At 40.4% G+C, this 20972-nt stretch overlaps 1 protein-coding gene across 1 annotated transcript in view; it reads left to right on the top strand.

Annotated features, from left to right (window-relative positions):
• LOC116727392 (cytohesin-3) overlaps positions 1 to 18337 on the top strand; it is a 46604-nt gene extending 28267 nt beyond the window's left edge. Inside the window, exons 8-13 of the mRNA XM_032574795.1 lie at positions 3368 to 3516; positions 3687 to 3798; positions 9564 to 9640; positions 12246 to 12317; positions 12436 to 12590; positions 16032 to 18337. Coding sequence (XP_032430686.1) covers positions 3368 to 3516; positions 3687 to 3798; positions 9564 to 9640; positions 12246 to 12317; positions 12436 to 12590; positions 16032 to 16104 — 638 coding nt within the window. The 3' untranslated portion in view covers positions 16105 to 18337. The remainder of the gene's footprint in view (positions 1 to 3367; positions 3517 to 3686; positions 3799 to 9563; positions 9641 to 12245; positions 12318 to 12435; positions 12591 to 16031) is intronic.
• The last annotated feature ends 2635 nt before the right edge of the window (positions 18338 to 20972 follow it).

The raw sequence follows: 20972 nt of genomic DNA, 5'->3' as shown, positions 1-20972 counted from the left end.
TAGATCGATTGTCTCCTGCAGTACGGAGATCGATGCTTTTTCAGTAACTGGTGAAACATCTTCCGTTCCAGCACTTTCAGATGAAATCCTTAGATCAGCAGGGGCCTGTTTCTCCAGCCAGATTTGAAACGGTATCTTTTTCTTCTTGTGGCGCCTGGTCTTTGGTGGCTGTTCCTCCTCCTGCTGATCCAGGGTCTCCTGTGTTTTGGAGATGAAATCTTGTTCAGTGACCAGTGGTGTTTCCTCGGTGCAAATCTCCTTTTTTAAGGAAACAGCCTGATCACTTTCCTCTTCAGTCAGAGGAGCGTCTTGCTTATCAACATTTTCAGAGCAAGACTTAAAGGACTCTTCCTTCTCTGCTACATTGATTGTCTCCTGCAGTACGGAGATCGATGATTTTTGGGTAACTGGTGAAACATCTTCCGTTCCAGCACCTTCAGATGAAATCCTTAGATCAGTGGGGGCATGTTTCTCCAGCCAGATTTGAAACGGTATCTTTTTCTTCTTGTGGCGCCTGGTCTTTGGTGGCTGTTCCTCCTCTTGCTGATCCAGTGTCTCCTGTGTTTTGGAGATGAAATCCTGTTCAGTGACCAGTGGTGTTTCCTCGGCGCAAATCTTTTTTAAGGAAACAGCCTGATCACTTTCCTCTTCAGTCTGAGAAGTGTCTTGCTTATCAACATTTTCAGGGCAAGACTTAAAGGACTCTTCCTTCTCTGCTAGATCGATTGTCTCCTGCAGTACGGAGATCGATGCTTTTTCAGTAACTGGTGAAACGTCTTCGGTTCCAGTACCTTCAGCTGAAATCCTTAGATCAGCAGGGGCATGTTTCTCCAACCAGATATGAAATGGTATCTTTTTCTTCTTGTGGCGCCTGGTGGTTGGTGGCTGTTCCTCAGACTTAGAGGGCTGTTCCTCCTCTGCTATATTGATTGTCTCCTGCACTCTAGTGATGGACTCTTCTTCACTGAGCAGTGAATCATTCTGCTTTTCAATATTTCCTGCAGAAATCTCTTGGTCAATGGGGACGTGTTCCTCCGACCAGGTTTTAAATGGTACCTGGTTCTTCTCATTGGTCTCACTCTCAGGTGTCAGTCTGTCCCCTTTGTGATCCACTGTCTCCTTTGCGTTGGTAATCGATCCATTTTCAACCACCAGTGAAGCGTCCTGCTGTTGGATATTTTCAGCAGAAATCTTTAGCTCCTCAGGTGCGTGCAGCTCCCACCAGACTGCAAATGACACCTTCTTCTTCTTGCGCTTGGGTGGCTTGGGTGGCTGTAATTCGCTTTCGACAATGTTGTCGAATTCAACCTCTTCAACTCTAGGCTGGTTGGACTGCATTGTAACCTTTGCTGGTTTCAAGTTCTAAGATAAATCACTTCTGTAGAAACTCAGTAAAGATTTCAAGTTAAGTTTGATGTCGATCTCCAAAAGAAATGTTCACCAAACAAAGTTGAAGATCTTACTGTGAACTGCTCAATAAACTCTCAAGAGAAACGTATCAACAACGGCTGCTAAAAGGTTGTGATGAAAGTAGATCGATGTGAGGAACTTATGTAATCGCTGGTGATGTCAGAATTCTGCTTTTGGAGTTTTATTGTCATGTCACATTGTGAAGTCACAGTTTCATTTCATATTCAGAAGGTGGACTGCAGAAAGCCTCAGTGGGCGTTTAAACTGTCAGTGGTTGCCATAGTTACCCACCATTAACTTGTTGTTTTAACGTTGGTTAGCATGTTGTCAGCGTAGCTAGCCTAGGCTACTATAACTGTTCAAAACTGAGGGATAAAATAAGTTATGCTACCCAGGGGCGCCATATAGGGGGCAAAAGTTAGGACAATTCCAGTGGCCCCTGACCAACAGGGGGCCCTCCACAATTTTTATTTCATTTTTTTTCATAGAAAGTAAATAAAATGGGGCCCTGTCAATTACAAAATTAATCATATTGTTTTTATCAGTAAAAATTAAATGTTAGCACTCCCAGACCAAAAAGCACACATCCATATTTGCACTGAACTCCCTGGATCTGCATGAAATGGTTCGTTCCTGCTTGATGGTGACGGTGTTCAGCAGCAGTCAGTAGAAGACAAGAACGACTGTGGCGGCTATTTTGCTACTAAAAGAATTTTGGTTTTCAAAAAAATTGAGAGATAAGAGAGAGAAAGACAAGAGTGTCAATTTGTAACCCAGTTTTTCTCCGAGGTGGTTAGACTGTGAGATTATCAACCATTCAGCATAGTTAGCTTAGCTACAGACTGTTTGCTTCTATTTCACTAACATTTAATGAATTAAGGACAAAAATTACCAAGATATTCATATATTGAACTTGTCCCTGAACCTTTTACCACTTAACAACAGGTGAGTCAGTCAGCAGCAGCTCTAACTCACGTCCCTCCTGACCTGTCCTCTCCTGAGTGAAATTAAAGCTGCAGTATGTAACTTTTTAAAATAATTTTTTTTTTACATATCTGTTAAAACTGCCATTATATTGTGACAGTAAGCAACCTACTTGCATACTGTAAGTGAACTGCTGCATGTAAAATTTATGAGCAGTAAATATTGTGCTAGTGTTCAGTATTGGACCAAAGAAAGCAAAGCTGCAAGCCTTTAAAGTTGTGACGCTTTTTGTGGGTCTGACAGACTCAAAAAATTGTAACAGCAGCTGCGTGGTGGTGGGGGGGGGGGGGCAATTAAATTTTTGTCATGGAGCTCAAGATTTCTGGCGGCGCCCCTGTCAGGAAGGCCTCGCGACGTTTACTTTTCCACTCAAAACAGATTTCATTGGGCCAGCTACACGTTACTTTTCTTTCTCCTGTGTCGCCACTAGATGTCACTAAAACGACGCTGTGACTGAATGAAGCCTTCCCACGCTGTGAAGTGGAACACGCTTTTCATTATTTCGATTTCGATTTTTTTTTGTATTCACCTTTGTTTATTTAAGAAGTGCGATTAATACATAGTCTTTGTTTTTGGCAAGCCTGACTAGGATGATATGATTTTTTTCGGCCGTATCAGAATTGGTTTAGCGAAGTCGCAAACACGTTTTTCGCATCACAACCGGATATTGCCACTTGTGCAAACCATGAAGAAGAAAACGACAGGAAGTGGTGGGAGGATGGTGGGGCGGGGCGGAATATTTTTAATGACTTATTGCACGAACAGGCTTATTCACTTGTGATTTTTAATTGCGTTTCTTTTGTAATGGAGAGACTGTAATTGCAAAGTCGTGTTTTTTCGACACTATCGACAAGGATTTGTGCACATTTGTAATGGAAAGGCAGCGAATGTTGTTTTACACCCCAGAGAAAGAGGAACTGATAAATGATCAACTAAATACTGATCAACTTAAAGTAATCTTCTTCTGTTGCAGATACCTGCTATGTGTTGTCATTCGCTATCATCATGTTGAACACCAGTCTACACAATCCAAACGTCAGAGACAAGCCGCCTGTCGAGCGTTTTATCTCCATGAACAGGGGAATCAATGAAGGAGGCGATCTACCAGAGGAGCTTCTCAGGGTGAGAGTTTGTAATTGGTGTGTGTGGATGAGTGGGGGTGTGTTTGCGCGCGCGTGTGTGTGTGATGATTGATAATCTATCATGCCTCCACCACTCGTATTCAACACAAACTAGCCATGTTCTCCCTTACCCCCCCAGTTTGATTAATAGTTTTCCTGCCTCGTCTGCAGAATCTTTACGACAGCATCAAAAATGAGCCCTTCAAAATCCCAGAGGACGACGGGAACGACCTGACACACACATTCTTCAACCCGGACAGAGAGGGCTGGCTCTTAAAGCTGGGTAAGTGGATTAACAGAACCTGGAGTGTGATGGTTTCTGTCAGCGGAGCATCAGAATTGCAAAAAAAGAAAAAGGTGGTTTTCCGTTTTCTGCTTAGTCAGTGTGTTTATATGTGTTGCTTGAATTGGTGTTTTGATTTTCAAAGGCAATGTTGGAGGCTGATTGGTTTTTGAGGGAAAATATATATACATATATGCTTGCGTTTAATCTGTCATCTACAAGGAAACTCAAGGAAACACTCAACAGTGTTTTTACTCCCCCAGACCTGTAAGTGGCGCTAAACATGGATTCTGGGACATGTGCATTAAGTGGTTAACACAACAAGAAAAAAGAAACGGTGAACAACAAAATGGAGTCTTTTATGTGGAGGGATCACGTATCATGTCGGATTATAGAACTAATAAACTACAAGACGGTGATCATTCAATCTGCTATTGTCGTTGCTATCTATGACGTGTTTGGGGTTATAGGTCAGGTTAGAGGCAGGGCTAATACACAGCATTTTCTCATGAAATGTATTAGCCAATGAGATGAAGCTATTAAAGGTTCATCCTGGCTGCGACCTTTGTGTCAAAATCAGAAGCTAAAGTCAGGTGGCAGCAAAAGCAAAAGGTCATCAGCAAAACCGAGACATAAATGTCACAAAGTGTCTGAATCTGAATATATGGTATTTACAAATACTTTTGTTTTCAAATCAACTTATTTTAGATGTTTTATATTGTTTGCAAAAATATATATGCTTGCTTATTTTGTCACCACCACTATTCTTTAGGCTCACTTGAATCCAATCCTTTTACCCAAATAAATATGCCATTTTTATTAACCTAGCACAAAAATTGACCTTGCCCATTTTTGTTCTAAGCTAATCTTCAAGCCAGTTTAGGACGACCTTGCTTCTAATTCAACGTATGCAATTTATGGATTTCAGTCACTTTGTGGAACTCTTCAATAAATAACCTGTAATAACATGCATTCTAGAGTCGTACTATTACTTTTTTTTAGGCTTTGGAATCTATTTTTACAACATCCTGCCAATCTCTGCTCATGTAAAACAACTTTAGCATCAGTCAAGATCAGCATGTTTCAGTTTGTTTGGACTTAGACTAGTTTCCTGAAGAAATTAGTCTGCTTCCGCTTGGAGGAAGCGTTCCGCCAGGCGGAAGGTCACCACTTCCATCTGCAGTCAGCTGTTACTGCTAACAGGAAGCTAACAGGAGGGTCGGGGACCTTGACAAGTTATGAACATTTTGCTTTACTCAGCAGTGCAGATTTAGCCGTCTCAACTGGATATTTATAGAATCAACTTTGGCACAATTTTATATATTTTTTTAACAAAATAAATCCCCAAAGGGCATTGTGTGTAGTCACCAAACCTAAACCATCCACTGATTGGAATAGTTTTGAGCAGGAACTTAATCTGTCACATTTTGATTTATTACCTGCTACAAGGTAAGTTGTATCTATGGACACATTTTGTATGCAAATCTCAACATTTATGTTGAAGCACAGCTTCATCCTGTTGATAGCTATTATCATCAGAAAACAGATAATGCTGTTTCTCTACTTCATGATCTCTGATTTAATCAATTTAGAAGAAATATTCAAGACTTTTGATCCTTTGCCAATTTTTTCTCTGAAAATTCTGCACCTCCATCATGGTTGCCAAGATATTCTTCATAGGTTTGCTGGGCCTGACGTGTCTGTGGTAATTCAACATCACAATCACCTCTTTGTTAAACCTCTCCTCATCCCCTCCGCCATGTGCCCACTCTTCTTCCTGGAATCCTTCAGAACTCCTTTGCCTCTGAGCCTTTCTCTCAAATCTCTGTGTTCTTTCATTCTGTTATGCGTCGGCTGTTCCCTCCTAAATCTTTTGCATTAGGAGGTAGGTAGCACTCCGTCCTCCTTCGTCCTCCCAAGCACATTGCAGAGTGCAGTAGACTAGCAATAGCTGCCATATCTCTCCGAGCACACCGGGGCCCCAGATGTGCGGGGCACCTCGTAAAACTGGCCTGTTTATCAGAGCTGTGAGGCGACAGAACGGCTGGGTTATGTCCATCACAGGCAGGCTGGAGGTAACTGATCTGCATGGGGATTGCCTGGATTCTTCTGGTGGCTGTGGATGGGTTTGGGTGATGCACAAGGTTTATCCTAGGTAGTGCCCACGCAAAGGACTGATTCCTTTTTCCAAGAACTGCATTCTGCTCAGTACATCTTCTCTTTCCTGCTGTTTTTTTCCCCTTCTAATTAAACTAAACGCTCAGGGTCTTTAAGTAAATGGAAAATATTTTGTTTAGATGTTAACATTAAGCTTCTAAGTTCGAATGCAAGTGTGAATCTCAATAAATTATAATGAAAAACGTCATGTATTTCATTATATATTTTGTGTTTGATTAGTTATACACTGTTATATTTCATGGGCCGTTATGGGTTTATGAGGGAAATGTCATAAAAGTGGCTAGTAACACCCATAAGCACCAGCTGATCTCCTGCAGTATATCATACAGGAGCCCCTAGCAAGAATTGAGTGCATATACAGTACAGTACATGGACATTATTTTCAGTAGACATTTCTGTATTAAAAATACATTTTTATTGGTTTTTGAATAATCAAATTTTCTGAGTTACTGTATTTTAGGCTAGTATTTAGGCTAGTCAAAAATTAGCAGCTGGGCTAATCTTTGAATTAGCCTAGCCAAGAATTAAAAGCTGAAACCTTCTGGATTCCACTCATCCCAGGGTATCTACAACATGTTTTCCTGTAGGTACTGTTAGCCTATCCACAGCCTTGCCATGCAGGTAACCCCAGCCCTGCTCATCATGCTGCCCCTGTGCAGCTGGAACCCTGAGCCCTGCTTGAGTTTGTGCTGTGGGAATGTACTGCTGCTCATTCAGCATAAAGAACAGCCTTGCCCCTTCTCATCCTCCTTCCTGAGTTGCCGCCCTGCAAGCCTCTCACTGCTTTGTCATGATATCCGCTCTCTTCCTGTTTTGCCTGCTCTCCGACCCAGCTGCTCTTCACCAGAACCATTTTTTCCTCATTAATGCCGTCCCCTCTGTAACTCTGCTCTCCACCAGAGCCACTCCAACTGAGTGTAATGAGGGAATATTATTGTTGATGTCTTAATGAAGACACTCTCCTGGACTGTCAGCTCTGTGCTGCTGTGGAGCCTCGTGTCTGTGCTCTCATAACCCTCCGCTGTGACCAAAGGCTGAGACGGCTGCCGTCACCGTGCCTGATCCGGTCATCATCAAACTTGGGCAGCATGTCAAACATTTGTTGGTCACATCTTGTCCTGTTGCAGGACTCGGCATGTTCCCCTTACTGGCACCAAGGCATGAGAGTTACAGTAACCGAAACTTATGACTTCAGAACCACAGAAATGTTCTGTTGTACCTCTTCTAGAGTTTAAAGTTTGCCGCCTGTCAGCTGACTGAAAAGTGGCTGCTGTATTTTTCACTTGTTTAGATTAAAACAAATATGTTTGGAAAAAATGTCAGTCTCGAAAAAACATGGGAAATCGTGGCTTAGACTCTAAAGGAAACTCAACTATCACTAATATTTAAAGGATGCTGTTCTAAAACTACTGTTAGAAAGCTACATCATGTCTGAGCAGCTAGCCCAACTACCAGCTAACATTAGCGTTTTCATTTCCTAGCACTACAGCAAGAAGTTATAATGCTCTAAGAAAGCACTTGAAAATCACTAAATTTGTGGATATTTAGTTTGTCCTATATTTTAACTTTATTAAAAGGAAATGAATGAATAAATAAATAACTCCAATAACTAACATACATTTTTTATCATTGTTGATGCTATATAATCTATCAACAATATACAGTACATACAGCAATAAGCTGGCGTTGTACATTTTTGTGTATCTACAGCGATATGGTAAAACAGTTGAAGTGTGCACATTACAGTGAGGATCTGAGGCTCCGTCTACACAGACCCGCTCTTCAGTTAAACCGTAACATGTTTGTAGCAGTCCACCCGTTCGTTTTCACGGCAACCGGAGTCTCTCACACCGGTCACTAGTGTCTCTCACAAAGCAGACCTGGAAATGTCCTTGTAGTTTAATAAAATAACTTTCTATCGTTGTAATATAATAAACACTTCTGTCAAAGTTAAGAGAAGTAACATGAGCCCCCTCGGTTTTTAACAGCTTTTGTTAGCCATTAGCACCAGATTCTAAGTGTGTTTTCCAGATTGTAAATATTTTCACCTCTTCAGGTCCAAATCGGGGTGCATAGAAGTTGAAAGCTCTAAATTACATCAACAAAAAGTAAAAATAACTCACTTTTTGTAATCTAATTAGCAACCTGTTTCAGAGGCTACCTCTTTTTCCACTGGAGCAGTTATAGCCTTGCTGCACAATGTTCACTCTTTAGTTATTACAGTAACAGTCCAACAGAGCGGTCAACGCTCTAAATGTTTGAATACAATACATAAACAGATGTCCTGTCTTCATATACAATCCAGGCTAGCCACCCAACGACATTAGGTCGTTGGGTGGCTCATCCCCAGTTAGCTTTATTATCTTTGAACGTCATCCTTGTTGCAAAGGGAGCTCAAAGAAGAGGATTTGATCAGAATGAGATATTAGATCTGACTCTAATATCTCACTCCATATAGAGTGAAATATTAGTAATTAGAGTTTATTTTGGGCAAAACAAAAAGTAGAATTAAAGTATGTCATTGTCTATAGCGCCACCTCCTGGAAGTCTATGCAAATAGATTTATAAATTGTTATGTTATTGTAATTTAATAAATGCTAAATTCGCTGTCTGTTGTGCAGTGAACAATGAACAATTTAATTATGAGGGAAGACTGGATATAGAACAGATATTAAGGTAAAATTTAAAAGTAATGTAAAGGAAGGCAGTGCTATGTCAAATTAAAGGCAGAAGGGACTTTCCAGTCTCTGTAAACATGAATGCAACCTAAAGTAAAAACAAAGACACACTACAAATTATTATTCAATACACAGACTTTTTAGCATAACTGAAAATGATTGAAAAGCATTTTCAGTTATTTTCAGGAGGCGTCTGGTGAAATCTGCACCCGAAGCCTGTAAATCCAGGAGCCTGTGCATCGCATTGTGTCCGTTTGTGAGGATGACATCAAACATATGGCTGAGGGAGATTAGCAGCTGTGTACAGGCTTGTGGGTCGACTGCAGCGGAATTAAACCGAGGCCTCAGATTACATCCGATTACATCATTAACGGCAGTTTTCTTTTTTTGCACTTTCTACAATGTCAGCAAATACATTATGAACCATAAAATGCAGATTGTGCAATCATTGCATGTATAAAGTGGAGATGGGGTAATTAACATCAAATTCAATAATTCCATTACTTTAGTTTAAGAGAGATTTTACCCCAGAAAGATTCTGGTCAGATAACGACCAATTGGACTTTCATTAAAACCACCCAGAAGCATCGGTTTTCTGCTCCAGTCAAACTCACAAACGTTTTGGCCTCGTCAGAGACAGTGTGTGGCATTATGCTGCAGCCGTCATGTTGGAGCTTTTTTTTTCTCGATGGTAACACGGAGTTCAAATGACTTCACAAACCTCCCCTGCTTCCCGCTGGGAGCTGAGGGGGAAGGCGGTGTTCTAGATGCCCCGATGCAGTCTGAGGATCAGAACCAGATGTGGTACATGAAGCTGGGGGTGTGTTGTAGGTTACCTTCTAAAGTGAACCAAAAAACTCCACGGGCAACTCGGTGTAAACTCAAACACCGTCTGTTTCTTCCCGATAGGCGGCAGAGTCAAAACGTGGAAGAGAAGATGGTTCATCCTAACCGACAACTGCCTCTACTACTTTGAATACACAACAGTAAGTACCAGCAAGTACATTAATCATCCTTAGAACTCTTCTCTTTCTCTTTCTTGCTAATAGCACAACAGGAAGAGAAGTATATGGAAAACCAAATAGTTTTAAGCGAAAAACCATTAAAAACACAATCTGTGGTGAGCACAATGTTAAGGCTACATGAGAACCATAAACCTGAATGGCTTGTACCTAACATTCATTTATGTCTGAAATTACAAAATATGTAAAAAAAAAAAAAAAAAAAGCATTAAAGTAAAAAAAAAGCCAAGTGTAATGCAATTGAAGTTTGTTGGAGCCTTTATAAAACAAATATTTTCTCTATGTTGTTTAAAAAAATAAACGACATATTTTTTGGTTTCAGAAAATACACCACTGAGTGTTGTTTAAAACATTCCAAGCCCATAGGGGGCAGTGTGGCGCTAAGCTAAAGCCAATCAGATTGCTTCAAATCCACCACGACTTTCTGCTTGGAATTAAACATGGTACCTGGATGTGAATTTGCCTCAACAGGCTGAACTACTTTTAACTTTATTTTGGATGTTATATTATATTGGATATTTATACTAGCAATACTTCAACTTTATATTTGATCTAAAAGGAATAAAATACAAGATGATGTCATGTGGGAATCATGTCAAAATAAGTATTGCTTCATTATTTGTCGCCGACTGTAAAGCATGCGGCCTGGAATCTCCACTTTCCCCTCGTTCACACGGCAACACAAACACAGAGTTTTTTCAAATCTCCACTTTGGCCCGAGTGTTTTTGTTTTTAGTGAATTAAACAGCTGAACAGGATGAAAGGCCGAAGCGCATAAAAATATACTTGTTTTCCCAGCTATCTGGCTACATGTATACTCGGCCTTTACAGCAGTAATAATAAGATGATTTACCACTTTTTTGCTCATCACATGTGCATAAATTGTTTTATTGAATTCTGTTTGAATCTCAAAATGAAAGAATTTGGTGCAACAAAAAAAAAAGTTACCTTTTTCATGTCAGAATCATAAAAGAGAGTGGCACAAGTCTTTGCCCTCCAGATTTACTATTTAGCAGATGTGTCCCTTTGGACCTAAATGAGCCACACTCCTGCAATTAACATGAGACTTCATTGGAAACATCTGCAAAATCCACAGCAACACATCTGGCACTGCAAATACATAGCCCACGCCCCCTCCTCTAACGCCCCCACCCCCACAGCCTGGAATCCCCCAGCGTACACCAGCGCCTGTGGAGGTGGTGGGGGTTCACGGTTCACACCGAGCCAGCTGCCAGCCTCTGTCCCTGAGGGGGAATCTGCCTCACAGCCAGGTGAAAAACAGAGAAACACAATCACTCTACAACAGTAAAGACAGGCGGCTGTCGTCACTACAGCAACCAGAATGAATGTGGAGATCAGGGTTACATCTCCCCCAGGTGCTGTCCCCTATGTGACCAGAATGACGGCTAACCTTCGGCAGGTTTTCGGTTCAGTCAGACTCTCCTCAAAGTAAAGGAGCAATAATACTTCATGGAAGTGCATTGGGTATGATTTTTTATGATTATTTTAACCAATATTTTCTTGCAGAGTAGAACATTCTCATTCTCAAGAAACCCCCAATATTTTTAGTTTGAGAACATTTAGACAGAACAAAGACTCAACTAAGAAATTAAAGGGGCAGTAAGTATTATGTTAAACTGACTTTTTGAGCCTTACATCATGTTATAACTTATTCTCTCATCAAAATCAGACCTGGAGTGTTGCTTTGATTCTTCCATTCATGTTTGAGAAATCCTTTCATCTCCAATGGCAACCATTCAGCTGTGAAAAACGCCTGGGTGGATGTAGCCCCGCCTTCGGGGACAAAGCTCCTCCTCTGAGCTGCAGTTTCCAAGCTTCCGACTCACAGAGCTGCCCTCCGCCACTCGGCTCCTTCAGACTAGCCAGTAGCAATTAGCACACACCTGGTGGAACTGCTCATCTCATTATAAGAGCTACATCTCAGTGAAATGCTGCTAAAAACTTTGTTAAAGGGTTAATAGAGGAGCCATGTTGTGATGACACAACATGGCGGAGTTTCAGAAAGAGCAGGAGTTTTTAAAGAGACAGAGGCCCAATTTCAAGGCATTGCATTACAAAGTCAAATTTTCTTTTAAGTCATATCTGATATTAACAGCATTTTTATAACAACTGAGCGTAACACTGTTCTATAAAATGGAGCTATGTGTTTGGAAAACACATAATACTGCCCTGTTAAAGATCCGATTTGTCTAAACATTTTAGTGTGAGGTTATGCTACTCAAATAAAGGATGGATTTGTATTTTATGTGCCTGGGTAATAATGTGGCTGCCACCCACCTCCTTTTTGTGGCCAGCTATTTTCTTTTTTCTATTAATGTTCAGGTTTTTAAAGTTTGTGTCTTTTACTTGAAAATCTACATTAAAAAAAAATCTACATTCACAACCAAAGCAGAAGCAGCACTGTAACGTTTGAAAAATGCTTTCATGTGGAATCTTTAGCTTCTTTGTAATCAGATGTTGTCCTGGTTTTGATTATAAATGGAGGCAAGTGCATTCACAAAACAAGCAATATGTTGACGCTGAGCCGGTGTTTTGTTTGTGTCCTCAGGATAAAGAGCCTCGCGGGATTATTCCCCTTGAAAACCTCAGCATTAGAGAGGTGGACGAGCCCAGGAAACCAGTACGGAGTAACTCTAGCAGTCCAAGCACCTCCTGTTGCCTAAACAAGATTTACTGAGACATCTCTTCTCAGTTTGTTTCCGTGAAACGCTGATCATGCCTTTATGATGTCTTCCTAGAACTGCTTTGAGCTCTACAACCCCAGCCACAAAGGTCAGGTCATCAAGGCCTGCAAGACGGAGGCCGACGGGCGGGTGGTGGAGGGCAACCACGTGGTGTACAGGATATCGGCCCCGACCCCAGAGGAGAAGGAGGAGTGGATCAAGTCCATCAAGTAAGACCCGGCACGTTGGCGCGGATCCGTTTCCACTCAGAGGGCCAGCGCCCACATGAGACGTTCACATGTCTGACCTTCACACTGGGAGAAACAAACACTCGCACTGATGGGGACCGTAATCAGAAATGCACATACACACACACACACACACACCCACAGGCTGGTGGCTAAATGTAAATCCACCTCTCACACTTCCATGCAGATAACACTTAGAGGTAATCTTGCTCTTCCAGAGAAGGTCACTTCTCTTTGAGTTCAAAAGCAAAGAGAAAAACCCAAACAGAGCCTCAGAAATAAAGCGCCTGAATGCATCGTTGGAGGTGTTTAAACTTCACAGCACCTCGCAACGTGTCCGGAGCCTCTTTGTGTTATATTACTATCACAAACTTACAGTGTGTTTTATTATGATTTTCCTTGATAGACCAACACAAAGCAGCGGATGGATCCAAGTACAGCTACAGGATCCATTGGAACTTTTGCCCGTCCTTTTTACAAATGAGCTCAAACTCAGTCAGATTGGATGAGGAGCTTCTGGTAACATCAAGTCTTGTCGCAGATTCCCATTAGGATTTAAGTCTGGACTTTGACTGGGCCTTCTCAGTTTAATCTAAACAAATTGTGTTCAGACTTTTTGTCATGATATAAAATGTGCTTGTAGACCTGAATAAAAATAAAAATGTAAATATATCTATCTATCAATCCATCTATCCATCCATGGTTATTGTTTTCTGGTAAACAATAATATAAGTATGAAATGTTTGAATCAAACAGTTAATAACAATGTAGTTTTTACAGAAAAGAGATATGTAAACCATAGTTGATCTAAAATGTAAAAGTTGTTTTAAATACCTGCATCTAATTTGCAAATTGTTGAGTACATTTATTTAGTTCTGACCAATAAGAACAATAGTTGGCTCACACTCTTTCTTTGACTTATTAGATGACTTCTAAAGACAACTGGTTGCCGTGGATTTCATTTAGGAGTATCAGATTACTGATAATCTGATACTAAAGTTGTTTTTTCAGATGGAAGATGTATCATTTTTCTACCACCTCATAACTCTGCACTACCTTGTGTTGGTCCATCACATGAAACGTTGATGCATTAGAGCAGTCTTGATCTTGATCTTGGTCCTCTGACCTTCGCATGTTGCTTCAAGCGTCGCCTTGGTGACGCATGACGGTGCAAATAAAGAAGTCAGTTAATATAAGTGGACACAATTCACGCTGCGTCTGAGAAGCTTCGACAGATGTGCACATGTTTTATCACATTATTGACTAAATAAGAAATATTCAAGTGGTTTGGATGCTTTTCAAGGTACCAAAGGTCCAACAGCTGCCTTGTTATCCAGTGGGGGTGGGTCAGTGGAAATGCTTCTGTAAACTGGACTCAGTGTGTTATTGATTAGCTGCGTTGGCTTTCCTCCAGTCAGCTTCACTTTCACACACAATCGATATCAGAGCAGGAAATTCTATTACTCCATTCTTCCATTCAGTAATGATGTTATGGAGCCTCTTAGCACTGACAGATGTATGTCTGTTAAATGAGAGTGGTGCCGTTTAGTTCCTGAAGTCCTGCTGGGGGTGAGGCCGCTTCATGTTCAGAGCAGAGAGTTGCTGGTTCGTCTGTGTTTAGAACATTTGGAGTCGGATCCCGAGGCTGTCCTTTTCACTGTAGGAATAATGGCCGTCACAAACTGGACTCAGCAGGGCTGAGCTGTCCTGTCCCAGTCTGGCGTGGACTGGATGGGTGACTGAGGCGGCAGACGGCTCCCCAGCAGTCAGCACATTCTTACACACACACACACCGTTCCAACCTGATTCGTCTGTTCACACACACAAACCGGGGAGCGGCACGTCAGCTGCTAATTATTCAGCGTTTTGTTGAGTGCGACACGAGGCTGTCATTTTCCTAAAGAGAGTGCGGGCTGATGTGGAGATGGATTTACACGCCGCACAAAGCTGCTGGAATCAGACGGATTTATTTTGAAAGGTGAGAAGAGATGATCCCTGAAACGACGCCTGTAAATAAAGAGGCTTGGCCTGTTTTTGCTCACCGTTTCTGGTTTCTCCACACCCTCGTGTTGGTGTTTTCCTGCAAAGCAAGAAACTGTTTCCACCAAATAAAAAATAGACTTACACTGAACCATCATGCTGAAAAAGAAAGTACACCCTCTCCTACTTCAAGGTTTTGATAGTGACCTTAAGCGCTACACCTAGATGGCATTTAGCAGAAGCTAATACTAAAATGCTGAACATTCATTATGTTGATATCTATCAGGTGTCAGTTATTATTTACGATGAATATCATATTCACACCTCCAGACATCAGCAAGAAAAGCCTAATTTCCAGATTTTCTTTTCTTCAGTTATATATTGTATTCTTTCTAGAGTCTTTAACATCAAGTTTTTCTGCTAAAACCATTCATATTATATCTGCTAGTAAAAAACTACAACCCTTGCCCAACAGTTTAATTTTGACATTATAATTTACATCTTACATAATGTCTTTGGATATTTTATCTATCGTTATACATTCTCTTCCAAACGTTTTCAAAGTTAGCAATAGTGATAAATTGCTGAACAAAAAGTTAGTTCTGCCAGCAGCGCAGTAAGTGGACATACATTAGTCTTCACCGCCTTCAAAAATAAAACTTAACTGGACTGGATTAATTGGTCGGGATCAGTCTGGTTCACCTCTACAAAAGCAAGAACTGTTGAATTTTGCTGACCTTGTCAGTAAGGTGTGTGTTTTCTCTGTCCTGCTCAACTTTCTGGTACCAATTTGTTTTCACAAGCATATCCATCATTGAATATAACAGAAGTAATGCTTTTTGAAAGTGATACATAAGCTTCCTAAAAGTAACACCTAGAAAGGCCTAACAGTAGACGCAGATGTTTCTGGATCACGTGTTTCCTCTACTTTCTTCTGCTGCTACCAACGATCAAATAGAGGCAGATTCTTCTTCTTCTGCTTCCCTGCAGACACTGTTGTGTGCCTTAAGAGGCAGCATAAAGGGCAACCGAAAGGGGGTCCAAAGTGTGACGCAGGGACCTTGGAATAAGTGCGTGGCCCCCGACTGTACTTCAAATGAGGCCCTCCAGCAAATGGAGTTGATTGAGATTTTTTTTGGCAATGTTTTACGACAACATTAACAAATTTCTATTGCTCTTGCTGCTGAGAAAAGATTCTGAGACGTTTTCTAGACTAACGAAACAGAAAACATTTAAATCAGAAATAATTTTGTTCATGTTCGTGTCAGAGCTGCAGCTGGGGGACCACACCCCCCCGCCCTCCCGCTGCCCTCTCCACCACAATGCAGGAAGCACTTTTGCTGACAGTCACAAACAACACATTCACAGCGCTGACAGACTGACCCCTCATAGCGAACGTTTGGACGCTGCCATTAATCCCTGCCTTCCTGTCCTCCTTCGCAGGGCGAGCATCAGCAGGGATCCTTTCTACGACATGCTGGCCACCAGGAAGAGGAGGATAGCCAATAAGAAATGATGACTGTATATCTGGGACTGAGAGTCATTGTGTGTCTGTAGGCGTGTGTGTATGTGTGGGGGGAGTGTGTGTGTGTGTGTGTGTGTTTTTCTACGGAAGTTGTGAAGGTCTCCCATTCAGTGTTTTCAGGGCTGAGGGACAAGCGCAGACGCAAGGGATTCTGGGTCATTTCTGGCCCTGGACAGTTTGCATCTCAAGTCTTCTGCTAAAGCGAGGAAGAGGACAGGAAGTGCGAATGAACTCTTCACCAAGCTGAGTTACAGTGAAGAACAGCAGAAGAAGAGACTGCTTTGACTGTAATAAGGGAGCTTTTACTCTGCAATGCTTGGGAGAGACTGCCCTCTGCTGGGTTTCCTATGGAATTGAACATACTTCACCTTATGCGGTGCCTTGCAAAAGTTTCCCTAGAACTTTTTCACATTTTTGTTACTAGATTTTATCTGGATTTTATGTGACAGACCAACACAAAGTAGTGCAAAATGGTCATTATATAAGGTTTTCATTATTTTTACTGATGACCTGAAAAACGAAGCATACAATTGAATTTAGCCCCTCAGTCTAAGTGTGCTCTACAAGCTTTGCACTGGTCTAACATTGTTGCCCATTCTTCTTTGTAAAACAGTTGAAGCGTAGTCAGATTGAATAGAGAGCGTTTCAGAACATCAGCCTTAAAAAATGACAGCATATTAAGGCCATTAAAGAAAAAGGAGGGAGTAAGTTTCTTACTTGCAATGTTTTAATCAAAGATTTTCTAGAAAAAACAGGAAAATTACTGAGTTTGAAAAGTTGCACATTTTTTGACTTTTGCAACTTGAAAACTTCAGATTTTTGAAATTCAGAAATTTCTAGATTTTTCTAGAAAAATCTAGAAATTTTTAAGACTTAATTTTTAATTCACTTAAGCCCAATTTTTTGGTCAATTTTTGCAGAAAATTTGCAATACACTCACAACAATCATGCATTAATGCAAAAAAAAAAAAAAGTGTGTATCTGTTGATTGTGAGTGAATATCTGCTATAGAGAAATTGCAAAAAGAAAACTAGAAGGCCGACTTCACTCTAGTCTTGTGGGTTTTCTTACACTTTCTTGCAGGTGTTATAACCTCACTCATCCTTTCTGTCCTGACTGTCGAAAATCACTACCGTGGCATGATACTGCCATCACCATGTTACACAATTTGAATGGGTTTTTTACAAGATTCAATTGATGAGACTAAACTCAAATGAATTGCACATGTTTTAAATTGTACAAATCATGAATTACTTTGTGTTGGTGTATCTCAGTAAAGAAGACAAAAGAAAAATTGTAAGGAAGTTCTAGAGGCTTATATATATATATATATATATATATATATATATATATATATATATATATATATATTTGCAAGACACTGAATAGAACAGAAAATTCCAAATCCGTCGCCATCTCCTGCAGCCTTCCTGTCATCCGGTACCTGCAGGATTCCTGTTGCCAGTCCTCACATCCACCTCGTCTCACTGCCAACAGGTGACAATGTTTTATACTGAACTCCCGAACGCCTCAAGCTCATCAGTCAGCTGGTCTGGTTGGTGGCCTTCAAATGACTGTATTATGCAATCCTTCTGATTCACTCTGTAAATTTACTCACCTGTAAATTATAGTACACCCAGGTAAGTTCATATGTGACGGCACAGAAACGGAAACACGGCTGTGTGGAGTTTATTAAAGTGGCTGAAGCTTTTAAAAGTTCTAATTCAGGTTCCTGGAAGGACTCGGTGTTCTAAAGATTCGTCTTTCTCACTAGTTTCAAATCTTTTGTATTTATTTTCTCGCCCTTTCAGTTAGTGTGTTTAGAATACAATGTACAGCTGTTTCTTTTTTGTGTTTATGTAGTATCTGTCATGTCATTCAACTCTTCAGTCCACCAGGCTACAGTAGAAGAAGAGGGAGTCTTTGCTGCCTCCTAGTGGAGGAACGAAGACTCCGCACTCTTAATGATGGGAAATAAATAAGTGGTGCTGGATTAAAGAAACGAAATTCACCGTTTCAGCGGTTCATTACATTGAGTCTGGTGGAGCAGCTGCGTTTGTCACGGTTGTGTGTTGCTTTGGGGAAATCGCCCTCAGATGCTTTGATGTACAATCTGAATAAAAAAAAAGTGACATTCTTCCTACGGGTGACAGGTTCTGCCTTCATGTGCATTCAGTGAGAGAAACCTGATGCTGAATATTTCCCAATAAAAATGATAAACTTATGTGTTTTATGATTTAGTGGAGTAACAAGATGTTGTGGTTGAGCAGAGATTGTTCTGAATAGCCAAGAATTGTACACAAGAGTAGAAATACTTCATCACTGGCGTTTTGAAGCTTCATATTAAAAAATCTGAGTCTGATTTATAGATACAGTCCAAGGTCCAGAACAAGCAGAGATATTATACATTACGCCACAGTGTTGAAAATAGTCTGCCTTCAGTCAGCGGCCTAAATCTGGGGCCTCATTAAATTAGTTTTAATTTAGAAAATTTCGACTAAATTTCATTTAATTTGTCAACAAATTCAATTCAGTTTATCTATGTAGCGCCAAATCACAGTAAATCTCACCTCAAGGGATTTTATAAACAGGTCAATGCAGTTCAATCGCATACATTCCAAATAATGCCAGTTAAATTGTGCATTAAGTTCGGTTTGTTATTCAAATTAGCTTTAAAAGTTTGGGCAAACCGTGTACTCTGCAATGTCAGAAAACAATTCAGAAAAGTGAGTTTGTGTGTTGAGGTTTTGTTTGTAGTAACACAGTGCGGCCAGCAGGTGGTGTCACATCTAAACATTGCCGTGGATGTAAAAGATCCACCGCCATTAAATCCATAAATCAGAAGAATAGATTATAAACTCAGTTGGTAGATTATTGAATATAATCTTTCAACAGATATTTTTCTCCCAACAGGAAATTTGACTTTTCTTTTGAATTAATGCTGTTGAAAACAAAATCAATTGTATTTGAGAATCTTCAAAGAACGACGGAGTCACTTTTATTTCATGTGCATCAAAAGATGCCATTAAATACATGAATCAGTTTTCAATGAAGCCGCGTTGCTACGTCTCTGTTGATGTTAACAGTGCTGCCAACGCGCCATCTTTCCTGAAGCCGTTGCTATAGGAACCTGATAGATACTAGTATTATGCGGACCATTCACGTAACAAAAGAACTTTAGCTCCATATCTTGAATTTTATATTTTTCATCCTTGCAACTCAGAGAAATTTTTTCTTTTTGAGAATAAAGAACCTCTTTTATTTGAAGTTCTGCCTGCTCTTTTAATCCCGGTCTTGTGCGAAATTCGCACAGGATTTGTTGTTGGTGATGAGAGGAATAAACACAGTTAAAGACTTGCAGGTAAAATAATTTGTTCCCATGTTATAGAGGGGGAACAGATTATTTCAGCCAGCTGAAATATCCATTCTCTCCTCTCCTCCCCACATAACTTTGGGAAATAAAGAGCAAGTGTTTCCAAATTCTCAAAAAATATTACGTGTGATAGCATGTAGTATACTAGAAATGTCCTTAATCCAATAATCTGTCATATTTTACATTAGAACGGGATTTACCAGAAAGTCTACACTCTCATCTTATCAGGAAGTCTTCATTTTTGTGCCCTGCTATCAGCCAGTTTCCATCCTCTTATATCAGCAATGAAAAATTATAAATACACACTACGTGTTGGAAAACTGTGTTTGGTGACTGACTTTTATTTCTGTCAAGTTTAAGTGACAAAAGTTGGAGAAAGACCGATTCTCTTGGCGTTTAAAATAACAACACAGCAGAAGAAGACCTCGTTTATTTCTTTATTTTTACAATTTTGTTATTGCTTCTTTTTAAAAACTGAATGTTACAACCTTGACATGATTATATGAGTTTGTTTTACAGAGAAATCGGTCAGAAGAGCCGTGAAGATGGTCAGATCCGCCTCTCTGGCTGCAATGCGCGCTCCCGACACTGGACGTCCATAAGTCTTTATGTTGGCCCAGTAATGGACCACACATCCTCCGGACTTGTTTTATCAGTTGTAAAAGTTAAACTGATCAAATGTTGCTACGTAACTTCAGGACTAAGTGAGAGCGTCAAGGTACATGTTTCCTTCTGTATCCAACTGGAAAATTTACGGACGTAATCCTCAACATATATGTATTTGCAGATATGTATCGGTCCACATATGCAAAAAGCTAATAAGTTTAAGTCCACCCTTCAGTCCTCTCCGCTACGCAGAAACATGAGAGCATTCAGGGACACGTTTTGTGCTTTTGTATTGCAGTGTGTAAAAGTGGAACAGTTGGCTTTGTTCCAACACCGGACAAAAAAAAGCTCAGAGCTTTGTCCTGAAAACAACCCGCAATTACCGACCGAGTTTCACCGTCAAGTATTTCCCCTTTCTTCTGTACATAATAAATTATGCTATTTTCTCTCCATGAGAGCAATTTTCCCCCCAGGTTTTAAACTCATCAAACCTTCCTCAGAGTCATCAGTGTGATTAAGGGAGCCCATTTGGGCCAAAAACCCACAATGACCCTAATCAATGACATAAACAAAAAATCTGTGGCACTCTGTAACAACGGCTTGGTCAGAGTAGCTTCATTAAGATGAAGAGAGCTTTCTTTACAAATCTTGTTTTCTTTTTTTGGATGAAAAAACATTCATGTTTGGCAATTAACATGTGATTTTAAAGATACGTGATTCACCCTGTTAGAACCCTAGTTAAACAAAACAAACTAAAATGTCAATTGACGAAACCGAAACTACAGTAGTTATTTTTCCAATAATAGGGCTGCATCGTTTTGCAGTCAAATATTGACAGCATCACCAACATCAATAAAACATTTTAACAATAAAGTTGCAA

The sequence above is a fragment of the Xiphophorus hellerii genome, chromosome 10 (assembly GCF_003331165.1).
Source record: "Xiphophorus hellerii strain 12219 chromosome 10, Xiphophorus_hellerii-4.1, whole genome shotgun sequence".
Taxonomy (NCBI): Eukaryota; Metazoa; Chordata; class Actinopteri; order Cyprinodontiformes; family Poeciliidae; genus Xiphophorus; species Xiphophorus hellerii.
The sequence above is the reverse complement of the archived record's forward strand: the minus strand, read 5'-3'. Positions and strand labels throughout refer to the sequence as shown.